Source organism: Balaenoptera borealis (genome assembly GCF_965194805.1).
Source record: "Balaenoptera borealis genome assembly, chromosome: 7".
NCBI classification, from domain to species: domain Eukaryota; kingdom Metazoa; phylum Chordata; class Mammalia; order Artiodactyla; family Balaenopteridae; genus Balaenoptera; species Balaenoptera borealis.
In genome coordinates this window covers 24,804,733-24,818,759 of record NC_138864.1, presented here as the reverse complement: position 1 = coordinate 24,818,759, position 14,027 = coordinate 24,804,733, and the positions used below count along the sequence as shown (strand labels likewise).

At 35.3% G+C, this 14,027-nt stretch overlaps 1 protein-coding gene across 2 annotated transcripts in view; it reads right to left on the bottom strand.

Moving 5' to 3' along the window:
• RSBN1L (round spermatid basic protein 1 like) overlaps positions 1-14,027 on the bottom strand; it is a 65,408-nt gene that overhangs the window by 9,698 nt on the left and 41,683 nt on the right. The window contains exons 4-5 of one of the 2 annotated variants that reach the window (XM_082399339.1): positions 4,807-4,944; positions 3,016-3,158 (exon numbers count right to left, since the gene is read on the bottom strand). In XM_082399339.1, coding sequence (XP_082255465.1) covers positions 3,016-3,158; positions 4,807-4,944 — 281 coding nt within the window. The remainder of the gene's footprint in view (positions 1-3,015; positions 3,159-4,806; positions 4,945-14,027) is intronic. The other variant, XM_082399340.1, reaches the window with a different exon arrangement.

The following is a 14,027-nucleotide window of genomic DNA, read 5'->3' as shown; positions in this document are numbered from 1 at the left end:
CATGCACGGTTCACTGAAGGTAAGGAGAAAAAAAACACTTTAGCTCCACCCTGGAGGACAGACATCTCCCACTGGGCCTCTCCTCCACTGCTCACCTTCTAGAATCCATATGCATACAGAAGCTGCTGACTACCTGGCCTCACTCACTGCAGAAACCCTCTCCAATTTTGCTGCAGAAGGGGAACTGGGTGAGAAGAATTTATTTTGGGAGTCATCATCTTATTTATCTCCCTGTATGATTTTTCTGTTGCTTCCAGAGACAAATCAGGATTGCCCCCATTGTTTTCTCGTCTCATCCTAGTCTATCCCCTAGGGTCACTCTTCCTTTTTGGTTCTCTAACTTCCCACCCTCAATCTCTACTACTTTACTACTCTTTGTGCACTCGTTTTTTTTAAATTTATTTATTTATTTTTGGCTGTGTTGGGTCTTCGTTGCTGTGCGTGGGCTTCCTCTAGTTGCGGCGAGCGGGAGCTACTACTCTTCATTGCAGTGCACAGGCTTCTCATTGCGGTGGCTTCTCTTGTTGCAGAGCACGGGCTCTAGGCGTGCGGGCTTCAGTAGCTGTGGCTCGCGGGCTCTAGAGCGCAGGCTCAGTAGTTGTGGAGCATGGGCTTCGTTGCTCCACGGCACATGGGATCTTCCCGGACCAGGGCTCGAACCCGTGTCCCCTGCATTGGCAGGCGGATTCTTAGCCACTGCGCCAGCAGGGAAGCCCCTCTTTGTGCACTCTTGTCTTACAGTTTTATATAAACTTTCACACAGACACACACACAATGCTTTAACATACTTTTTTGCTGTTTGTGATTAATGTTTTACAGGTATTAGAAAGCTAGATGATGATGTTGCTTTCTGTGGAAAGCTAACAGGCTTTCAAACCAAGTCTGGTCTCATTATACCACATTCTAATGAATTAAGACTTTATTAAAGCATTTGGCACAGTGCCTAGGGCAGTGTTGTCATTAGTTGGTCAGACTATAACGTGATGTGAAACGACCACATATACCATGGATTGTAATCCCTGAGGATTACAAGTTCCTCAAGGGGCTGGTGAACTCCCTTAAATTACATGTAAAAGTTTGTATATATCTGCATTATTCTAGGGAGAGTCTTTCAGATTCTCAAAATGATTTGTAAATCCAAATTAAGAATCACTGAGATACACACCAAGTTTACCATTTACTACCAACTTAAAAATTAACTTGTAAAAATTTCATTGAACCAAAATTTATTTATTAAACAGGCACTCTGTTTAGGTGCTAGAGACACATTAGTAACAAGCACAACATTGTCCCTGCCCTCATATAACCTACATTTTACTCTGTGACCATTTCTCCCTGTTCTGTTTTTTCTTTTTAAATTTATAACCAGTGAGACCATCTTTAAACATCTAAAAAATGTATTATCTCCCCCAGGATCACCCACTCCATTCCCATCAATGTTAAGCTAGTGTACATTCTTCTACACTTTCCTCTGTGCTTACATAAATATACTCTTATACATGTTTTTTTAATTTATTTTCATAAAAATAGAATCATACTGGACATATACTCTACATTTTGCTCTTTTCAAGTGTCATGGATATCCAGCTCAACAGACAAAATTTCATATTATGAAATTAACTATTTCACCACATTCTTTAACAGGAATGTACCAAAATGTATTCAACCATTCTCCTGTTAATGGACATTCAGACCATTTTAAAATTTATCTCAATATAATAAATGCTGCAATTAACATTCTTATACATTTACCTTTAGTGCTTTTATTTCTTGGGACAAATTCCCAAAAGTAGGGGTCCTGGTTCAAGGAGTATATATATGTTAAACTTTATGAGCTATTTTAGATTACTTCTAAAAAATGATTACAGAAGCTCACCCATCGACCAATAATATATATTACCCTGTTTTCTCACGTACCTACCAGCCTGTAATATACTCGCTCTGTTAATAATTTTTGCCAATGTAATGGGTAAAAATAATATCTCATAATTCTTTTAATATATACTTAATATACAATCGACTACCTGGGGCCTATTTTTCTATTGGGTTGTTTTACATTTTTCTTCTCAATTTAGAAATGCTCTTTGTATATTAACTTTAGTCTGTCACATGTTACAAATGTTTTAGTCCAGTCTATCATAGTTTTGAACTTTGTTGTTTATGTCTTTTCTCTCACAAATAGTATTATCATTGTATTTTTTAATCTTTGCTTAGGAAGATCTCTCCTAAGCTTAAGCATTTTATTCTAATATTTTTATTTTTTACTTATTATGTTCAAATCCCTTACTTCTTGTATAACATTGGGGTTATGGCTTTGTTTTCCTTCAAATGGACTCCCATTTATGCCAGCATTATTCATTAAATAAATTTTTCTTTTCCCACTTATCTCATTAAGCTCCCAATATACTTTGATCTGTTTGTGTACTCTATCCTATTCCAATGATCTTTTTGAGCTTTACAGTACTTTTTAATATCAAGTAAGACAAGGTCCCCCTCACACTTATCTTCTTTTTCACAGTTTTCTAGACTGACTTTATTTATTCTTCCTTATGAACTTTAAAATTATTTTATCCAGTGCTGGAAGTGTGAGTCCATTTGTAATGCTAAAAATTCCAAAGGACTATCATTTTTGTCCAATCCATAACATAGATCTAAACATTTGTTTAGATCTTATTCTATATCTTTTATAAGATGTTTTAGTTTTCTTAAAATGAATATTATTTAAATTTATTTCTGAATATTTATTAAATTTATTCCAAAGCAGTTTATGCCTCTGTTGTGAATGATATTTTTTCCATTCCTAGTTACAATTTATTGTCATTTGCCTACATTTTTCATGTTTTATTTATATTTGATACTTATAAGAAATTATATCAGCATGTGTAACCATTTTTGAACTTACATTTCAATTACACTCTAAATTTTCCCTTCCTTCTTCCTCCAAATTTCAACAAATATACACATACCAATGTACAAATACCCATCCCCAGCAAAAAACATTTATATCCAACATACCTTTTCCTTTTGAAAGGTGACTTTGGCATATCAGCCACAGGGATCATTTGTTCTCCCGGGCGTACCCACATGATGGGACCATCATCACTATCTTTTCGACTCTCTAATTTTAGACTAGATAGTGTCCCCCATGGCAGTGTACACTAGAGGCAAATAATTACAGAGAAATTAATTATTTTTAAAATGTATCTTCAAATATACATTAAAGACTATTGTCCCCTTGACAAAATTTCATATATACATTTAAAATACATACCTATTTTAAATATATTCATACATATTCATAAATTTTCCTTCATAATGTTCTATTTCAAACACAACAAAAGAGTAATTATTCTTGGATGGTTTCCCCCACTTCCCCAACCCTGCCAGAGGTATGATTCACTGTATTTATCATTTACTATTCTTCCTTCTACCAAATATATGGGTCATATGATGTTAATTAGTTGGCAAAATAAGTGTCTTCCCTGAGAATCTATAAAAATGAACAACTGAGTTTAAAAAATGGATACCTCAAAAAAAAGGGGGGGGGATATACCTCTGATTAGTTATAATCAAAACCTAACAAAACAAAAAGGAAAACTAAACCAAAATCAAAATTTATTTCTGTGTAGTAGTTTCTTGAAAAGGTTGCTGGTCTAAAAGCAGGAATTAACATCTTTGAAAAGAAAAGAGAAATGACCAAGGGCCACTATCCATGGAATGGTGACAAAATGGGTATTTTTTTAAAAACCATACCCCCTTTTCAAAAAGGGGAGCTTGTCAAATTAAATTTCTCCAGAAAGAATGCATTTAGCTCATTTGCTTTTAAAATTAACATCTGAAACATAAATATTTAAATGACGGTGTTTTTAAAATAGCACTCAAAATAAATGCAACCAAATTCCATGTCACTAGTTGGGAGAAACAGACAAGGAACCAAAGGTTTAAAAGGAACAAAAAAGGAAATAAAAGGGGAATGGAGTAGGGTGAAAAAGAAAAGGAAGAAAAAGATATATATACACACATATAGACTAGAAAATTGAGCATGCAGAAGTGAAAAAAGAAGAGATGTTTAACAGATTATGTGGCAAATACTAAACTGATCTTGTCACATTTTGACCTTTGAATTACTGATTAAATAACTGACCTAACTACATAGATCAGAGATTTTTCTCTCAATAGGATAGCCCCAGCCGCCCATAAGAAGAAATATTTTCTGGAAAAAAATATGGAAAAATATTGGGAAAAAAAAAAGAGGACAGAATCTGGCTAAAAATCATTTAAAGAATTTAAAGGGGCCTTAAAGCTGCATAGTTTAAATACCTTATTTTATGGATGAGGAAACTGAAGCCCAGAAAGTTTAAACGGCTTGCCCAACCCAGCTAGGATCTCCAAGATTGAAATACAGTTATATAACTTCCCAGGCCAGTTTTCCACAAACCCAAACTGCCATTCCCTTGTCCTGAACACTTTAATTTAGTAGGCATCCTTCCTGTACCTCTTAAATCCTCTGGCACTCAGTTTATAAAAAGCTGATAAACGGATGGAACTTATTTTCCTAAAGTGGCAGCTACAGGCAAGTGTTATTTTCTGGTCCACCACTTAGCTCTGTCATTAAAATTAGTACCTGAGAAGTCACACACACACACTACACAAGAATTACTTCTACTTTGTCATCTCTTCCTTTCCTTCCTTATAATTCAAATGAAATTAAAGTTTTTATAATTCTGAAACAGCCATGATCTGTTATCACTTGTAGCATGAAAGTAACTCCCACAACTTAGACTGCTTGATATTGTTTTCTCTTACTTTTAAAAATGGTGAATCTTCCAACATGTCAAGGAACTCAGGGAAGTAATCTCCCACTTCTTCATCTACCGCTCCCACCAAGCTGATTTGTCGCATTGGGCCAGCTCTATAAGTACCGTGAGAATACGTTCTTTTTACCTGAAGGATATGGATTTAATTAAGTTAAACATAAGATAATGCCTGTTATCATTGGATAACACTAAATTATGTTGTCTGAAAATATTAGAACATAATGTGTGGCAAGCAAAACAACAAAAAAAAAGCCTTTCACAAACAGTAAAAAAAATAAGGCACTTAAAAAAAAAGAAAAGATCAGCACAAAATCAAGCTATTTTACCTTCTCTAGCTATTCCTACACACTGCTTATGAAAACACAGTTGAGATAAACAGCGTAATTCCAGACAACTAACTATAATTTATCCTTATAACAGAGGAGTTTATTATTTGATCTACAGTGCCACTGAAATTATATTCAAAAGTTCCTGTACCTATATTTTCCTAAATGGTTCATATCTTTTTGTCAGAATTTTCAAAAGTAGACCCTCTGAAAACTTTGCATTTAACCATCACCAGTAGTTTGTATGCCCAAAAGGCCACCAGGAATGATCTTCCCTTCTAGATCTTAGCATGTTAACTAGGATCCAGTTTACATTTTTCTGATGAAAATCTACTAGAGCTTGAGAACCAAAAGTCCTAGGTCCCAAATCTATCTACCTTTGCTATCTACCAGCTATGTGACCTCCAGAAATCACTTAAATTCCTTGAGTTTGAGTTTCCTTAACTGTAAAGATTTACCTCGGATTGCTGAAGAAAACAATAATTGTACAGTGTGAGCAAATGGGTATCATTTGAATATCAACCAAAATAAAACAACCTATATACCTCAAGAATCATTAGTACCTAAGTTTTCAAAAGCACATTTAAATCTTGCAAAGAAACCTCATATACTAACAGTAGTAAACAAGAGTATTTTTAAAGCTAAACAACTTCCTTTCATAAACAAACTTCAAGCAAAATCCTAATTATTTTTTTCTCTGGATTAGCCTTTGTGGCCACTAACTGTAGGGAAACTACACTGTCTCAGTTTGCCTGGGTCTATCCCAGTTTTAAAATGGAAAGTCCCATACCAGGCAAACCCAGATGGATGAGCTTTCATCACATCAGAGACACAGACTCTAAAATATTTTCATATCACAAGGTGAATTCCCACAATTGCAGCTGATACAGATAGTATTCTGTATCAATGTATTTAAGCCCCCACCCACATCAAAAACATGACAATAAAAGTTCTATCATAATAGAACATTTGACTAAAACATTAGAGAATTTTATTTTTTAGCATAATAAGCAAAACAGTATAACAATGATACATTAATTCCTTAATAAATTTACCAGAATTCCAAGGTTAAGTTTTCATGAACTATCACAAATTCACTTCTCAGAACCATAAAACCTTGCTCCAATCCCCAAGTTACAAAAAAAAGTTGGGGTCTGTGTCCCCATTTTGTACTCATGATCTGACCTTTTTCTTGTCTCCCAAAAGTTCCTAGCATCTCCAGTACTGTGAGAGCTAAAAGTTAAAATCTGACTCTACAACAATATTTAGGCTTTAGATGTTTAGATATACTAAGAGTACCGCAACAGGAAAATTAGTCATCACTACGCATTTCTGTAATTCAGTCTAACAAAGCTAAAAATATCAAGTTGAAGTTTAGCAAATTTATAAGAATTGATATCAATTCTGTTAAGTGACTCTGAGTTTGTGGCTTCAGTTTTGGATCTGCAAATGGTCATGAGTTTTTGAGAGACCTCAAGACCATTCAGTGAAATCGAACACCTTCTATTGTAAAACACAAATTTACAAGTGCTTTGAAATATTCATTTGACTTACAAGTCACATTAGGTAATATTTCCACTTCATACAAATAAGTAAATTTTCTGTGCCTCAATCTTCTCTGTCTTGTTTAAACTTAGATAACTCATCTAAATTGTTAACCAGTTCTAACAAAGCCAGAATCAAGAAAGTCTTTGCCATCCAGCTGGTTCATTCTACTACATCAACTGAAAAATTTGGGCAGTGACTCAATTATCAACATCAACAAGGATCAGCTGAATAATTTGGGCAGTGACTCAATTATCAACGAAATAATTAGGGCAGGGAGGAATGTTCAGTGAGGGAATCCTAAAATACTAAGCACAACTGAATTTATGAGTTCTCGCAAAGAAATGGGTACTTTAAACATACTTTTAAAGCAAAAGTCAAACGCATATATGGTCTACTGGACTCTTTTTTTCCAAGAGAGTATGTGCAAGAACTAAATACATGCATACAAAAGATACACCAATAAAGAAAGAATGCTCTTTAATATGAATGTTAGGATTTAGGAGTCAGAGACAATGTACTCTGAGGAAATGTAAAGTCTGAAATTATAACAGTTTATTTAATAGGCAAAAACATGAAATAACTCATTTCTCAAATAACTGAAATAGATTTTGGAGTTCTACCTAGTGGTTGCCATGCAATTCAAATAACTACTTCCATTCTTAAAAAAAACAAACAAAAACCCTACTATAACAGTATTTAACTATAGAGAAGGGATAAATACAATTAATAATCAAAAAACCAGAACTAGTAGGACTTCCCCGGTGGCGCAGTGGTTAAGATTGCTCACTTCCAATGCAGGGGGCCTGGGTTCGATCCCTGGTCAGGGAACTAGATCTCACATGCATGCCACAACTAAGAGTTTGCATGCCACAACTGAGGAGTCCACGTGCTACAACTAAGGAGCTGGCAAGCTGCAACTGAAGAGCCCACCTGCCACAACTAAGGAACCTGCCTGCTGCAACTAAGGAGGAGGCAAACCGCAACTAAGGAGCCCTCAAGCCGCAACTAAAGGAGCCTGCGTGCCGCAACTAAGACCTGACACAACCAAATAAATAAATAAATATTTTTTTAAAAAAACAAACCAGAACTAGTTATTAACAAGTTTAACATTCAGCCCTCTTAGAGTAAAATTTCTGTGTTTAAATGTTAAGTAAAAACATGTATCGTTTAGTAACAGAAAAAATGGGTAAAGCTTCTTGGGTGGTAATATTAAAGACAAATGACTTATAACTTAAGTACTTAACTAACTTTGATTTAACCAGATGTTGCTATTTTAGGTAGGAATGATCATTTCATTGATTGAAGAGAACATTACTGACCTAGCCATCTCATTTCATTCAAATTACACCTTTACATTAATTTCCAAGTTTACAAATGTTGTTCTTTGTTTACAAGTAAAATAAAATGAAACACGTCTAAATATTAGAAATTTTAACACAATAGACTAAATTAAAACAAATTTGACTTTTCCTCCTCTCCTATGTCTGTTTTGAGGCTACCTAAAAGGAGGCTATATCTTTTGATGATTTTTTTTAAAGTATATCCTATTAAAATTCATAAATATTTCAAAGGACATTTGGGAGAAACTGAATTTTAAAGAGTAAAGTAATACAGACTCTATTTGTTGGATTATAACCTTAAATATGGTATTTGAATCTTCATAGTTCTGGTCACCTCATGGCAAAATACATATATACTATATGTAAATTCACTTACACATATAATTTGCTATAATAAAATAAAAGCACAATTCTCTCCCCTTTTCACCAAAATGTGCTAGAAATGTAAAGTACATTCTGTTTGTCCACTATTAAAACCACAGATAGGGAATTCCCTGGCGGTCCAGTGGTTAGGACTCCACGCTCTCTCACTGGCAAGGGCCTGGGTTCAATCCCTGGCCAGGGAACTAAGATCTCACAAGCCACGCAGTGCAGGAAAAAAAAAAAAAAAACCCACAACACAGATATATTCCACTAAGTATGGTCTCTATATAAATTACATATACTTAGCTATCAGGTTTAAAACAAAACAGCAATTTTCTTCTAAGACATTCATTCTCCAAATATTAAAGATAATAATCTGATGACTCAATAGGATGGATATAAATAAATTTAAAACTAAATTTTAAAAATTAATCAAAATCTTAGCTTGTGAAAGTAATTTGAATTTTAAAATACAGTATAACTCAATTATAAAACGGGCAGACCTGAATAGACACTTTTCCAAAGAAGACATACAGATGGCCAACAGGTACATGAAAAGATGCTCAACATCACTAATCATCAGGGAAACGCAAATCAAAACCACAAGGAAATATCACCTCACACCCGTCAAAATGGCTATCATCAAAAAGATCAAAAATAACAAATGTTGGAGAGGATGTGAAGAAAAGGGAACCCTTGTACACTGTTGATGGGAATGTAAATTGGTACAGCCGCTATGGAGAACAGTATGGAGTTTCCTCAAAAAACTAAAAACAGAACTACCATACGATCCAGCAATTTCACTCCTAGGTATGTATCAGAAGAAAATGAAAACACTAATTCAAAAAGATATATGCACCCCAATGTTCATAGCAGCATTATTTACAATGGCCAAGATATAAAAGCAATCCAAGTGTCCATCAACAGATGAATGGATAACAAAGATGTGGTATATACATACAATGGAATACTATTCAGCCATAAAAAAAAATGAGGGCTTCCCTGGTGGCGCAGTGGTTGAGAATCTGCCTGCCAATGCAGGGGACACGGGTTCGAGCCCTGGTCTGGGAGGATCCCACATGCCGTGGAGCAACTGGGCCCGTGAGCCACGATTACTGAGCCTGCGCGTCTGGAGCCTGTGCTCCGCAACAAGAGAGGCCGTGATAGTGAGAGGCCCGCGCACCGCGATGAAGAGTGGCCCCCGCTTGCCACAACTAGAGAAAGCCCTCGCACAGAAACTAAGACCCAACACAGCCAAAAATAAATTAATTAATTAATTAAAAAAAAGAATGAAATTTTGCTATTTGCAACAACATGGGTGGACCTGGAGAATACTGTGCTAAGTGAAATAAGTCAGACAAAGAAAGATTAATACTGTATATTATTACTTACATATGGAATCTAAAAAGTAAAATGAATGAATATAACAAAAGAGAAACAGACTCACAGATACAGAAACAAACTAGTGGTTACCTGTACGGAGGGGGAGGGGGGAGGAGGGAGGAGCAAGACAGGGGCAGGGAGTTAAGAAGTACAAACTACTATGTATAAAATAAATAAGGTACAAGGATATAATGTACAGCACAGGGAATATAGCCAATATTTTTTTTTAAATTTTATTTATTTATTTATTTATGGTTGTGTTGGGTCTTTGTTTCTGTGCAAGGGCTTTCTCTAGTTGCGCCAAGTGGGGGCCACTCTTCATCGCGGTGCGCGGGCCTGTCACTATCGTGGCCTCTCTTGTTGCGGAGCACAGGCTCCAGACGCGCAGGCTCGGCAATTGTGGCTCACGGGCCTAGTCACTACGCGGCATGCGGGATCTTCCCAGACCAGGGCTCGAACCCGTGTCCCCTGCATTGGCAGGCAGATTCTCAACCACTGCGCCACCAGGGAAGCCTGCCAATATTTTTTAACAACTTTATATGGAGTATAACCTATAAAAATTCTGAAGCACTACTTTGTCACCTGAAACTAATATATTATAAATCAACTATCCCCCAATTAAAATAAACAAGCACACTGTAATGTAACTTTTAATTATATACCATTTAACACAACTTTCTAGATTAATAACCCAATACTTGAAACATGTACTAAATCAGTTTGAACCATTAATTTAATGTTTCAAAAATGGAAAACTACACATAACAATGTATTCAAATTCAAAAAGTATATACTTCTTGATGAAACATATAGATACCACTTAAGTTGTTAAAAAAAATTACAAGAATATAATCCACACATTTTTCACAAAAAAGTAAATAGTACTCCTTGATTTATGTGATACCTATTATACGGCAATATTATATAACAAATAATCCAGTTTCCTCTATTACATGGAATAAAGGTAAATCTATAATAATCATAAGGAAAAAAACCTCAATTCTCCAAAAATAATCTATCCAACAATTACAACTCAACAGCAGTGGGATGGGAGAAGGAAACAGATAAGAGTTGAAAGAATCTCTAAATAGTCAAAATTACTGTCACAAAGGCCATGATTCACAGAAGGATACTCTTCTTACATATATGTTTCTACACTAGGCATAATTCTAACTAACATCTAAAATCATAAAGGATAAGAAGCCACAAGTTTAGAAGAGGAAGGAGGGGCAAGAGGTAAGCACAGTTGCAGCTCCCCTAGGTCATCAATATTATAATATCATAATGACAAGCCTAGACCTAAAATAAAGAGATAAGTTATGTTGTATATGCTCAGGAAAAGGATAAATCTTGGTCCTTACAACTGTATGCTTCCATTATCTAGAAAAACCACTAATCTGGAAAATCTCACATCCTGATGACGCTTGACATGAAATTACTGTATTTGCTTCAGTAAACATTCATCACACTATCAGTTTTCTGATGCAGTTAAAAAATTAAATTGGAAATACCAAAAAATGTCACTGCTTTAAAACATATCCTATATGCTTCCTAAAAGGGAAATGTAGAGTTTCAAAGAGGACACATATTGTTCCTCCCAATTTAGGTATACTTCTCAAAAAACACAATAAAAGACAGAAATGATACTTATTCATATATTTGCAAAAGCTGTTGACAGATGTAACATTTTTAATCTAAACCTCCCCTAGAGTCTCCCTACCCAGCAAAAACCCTACCACCATCATGACTGTATTTTCACATTTCCCTTCATTTATTCTCTATAAATGTTTTAAAGGGGGGGTGGGGGAGACTGCAGAGCAGGAAATAAAAGACTTCTTGAACCCTCTGCCAGTAAATGTCAATAACAAAATCTCAGAAGTTTTGGTTAATGGGAAAAGAACTGTTACATTACATTTAAACCAAACCCTATTCATTTTTCTTCATGTAAATAATCTTTAAAAAACAAAAACAAAAAACACAACCTTATGATTCTGAGTTTGGCTTGCTACAAAGAAAAAAGTAGCCTTTATGACAGGAAATACATTGCCAAAAGTAAATCTATAAGTCTCAGTACTGCTTTCTCTTATTTTACTTATAAAAACTGCTGCAACAAGGGAAGCAAATATGGACACATGTAATTCAAAAAACCATGAGGAATGACTCACTTGAAATAATGCTGTTTCCCAAAATGTATTCCCTGAAGAGAGGATTCTATAGTCCAGCAAGTTTGGAAAACTCTTCCTGTTTGAGAGGTTCACCACACACTATTAAAGGCTAGGTTCTGAGAAGTCTCACAGTAAACAAACATAACTTATTCAGCCCAGTATTAGACAAACTATTTTGACTTCAAAACCTGTTTTTCTTATTTACTTGTTTTCTTTTAGTGTACCTATCAACATCCCAAGATAGTAAAAATTCCACAGAATACGTTATAAATACTTTATACTTTATACAGTATAGTTATCTGTAATAAATATAGAAGATATTATAGATGCTTCTAGCTAATATCATCATTAATCCAAAGGAAACACAAAAACAGGACAGTTATTACAGCAAAAAATTGAGGGGGTGAGGGCAGAAGAGGCTATTGGTTCAATTCTGGTGAGTTTTTTTGGGGGAGGGCAAGAGGAAAGAAGGGAGTCTCGTATTTTAAAAAACAAGACCAGCTCGCCACATTCCTACTGAGGCAATCTGAACATCTAACAAAAATAAGTGTGCCACAAGGGGGAGCCATTCCCCATCACATCTAGCATATCCTTTCAAATTAAAACATATAACAAGAAATAACATATAATCAACATTTCAAAAATATCCATATAACTATAACTAAAATAAGAATAAAATTGTTCTTAATCATTTTTAAACTAGTACAAAAAGGAAAAAGTCTCTCAATTAGAACATCTGGTACCTGCCAGAATAGATCAGTTCAAAAGCATTCAAGGAGGACATGACAAGCACAACTGGTCAAAATGAAAATTCAGTACAAAGGCTGGCAGTGGTCAAAGATGGTATGTCAAAACATCTTTACTGGCCTAGCATGGTGAACGACACCAGCATGAATTCAATAAATGTTAGTTCTCTCCCCTCATTTTGCAGACAGGCAAGGCTGACAGATCCAATCAGATTTAATTACTGTTTCACTATTAAAATATTAGCCATTTAATTATGAGTTAACACTTGACATAAGTTATTTGCTACAAGCAACTCAGAACCAGGCTAAAATAAAAAATAAGATTTAGAGTTTGGGGGAGGGAAAAGGGTGATTAGAAGATAATTGCCCCAGTTTTCATATTCTCACAGTTCTTACTACAGAGTTTGGAGTGCATGCTGATTAAATATTGCATGGCAAGACAGAAATCTCTATTGTTTCTTGACAGATAAAACTCCTGTCTTACTTGCCTTTCTGTTTCCCTACCATCAAAGGCACAGGAGAATGATCAATGTCCAAATGAGTATTTGAAGAAAATAGAGATGGTAGAAAAACTAAGACAGACGTGGATGAGTGCAAACGGCCAAAAACTCTTCCCAAGCATGTATGCTCACTTCTGAGCAATGTGACTGTGTCACTCCCATCATCAAGAAGTGAATCTGGGTTTGGCCTCATGACTTCCTTTGGCCAGTGGGACATCAGCAAACACAAAACAAGCAGAGGCTTGCCCTCTTTCTGCTCTATGAACCCTGCAACTATCAACATGTGTACAAGCCCAGGCTAACCTGCTAAATGATGAGAAAAATGTGTTTATCACCCCAATCGACGTTGCATCAAACCACCAGACAAATAAGCGAGGTCTCCTAAGACCAACTGATCGGCAAACCATTAGACATGAATGAGGCCATCCAGCCCCCAGCTGAGCTGACGAAGACTGTCCAGAGAGTCCAACAGATTGTGAGAAAAATCTTTAAGCCACTTAGTTTTGAGGGTTTTGGTTTGATTTGCAGCAAAACAACTGATATAGATGGGTTACAAACTTTCTACGAAAATCCATTTCTATTCTCAAATAGAATTTTATTTCATACAGTTTGACTGATATTATACCACTAACATCAGAAAAATGACATGACCTACAAGACAATATATAATTCTACCATGTCTTCAGATTTTTCAGGCAAGCGGCAGGGATATAGATGAAGACGAAAAATAGAATTATGCAAGTAAAAAGAATTCCAAAATCAAAGAACAGGATGTCTTGATCCTTTTGTCAGTATTGTGTGTGTGTGCGTGTGCACGTGCATGTGTGTATACATATATA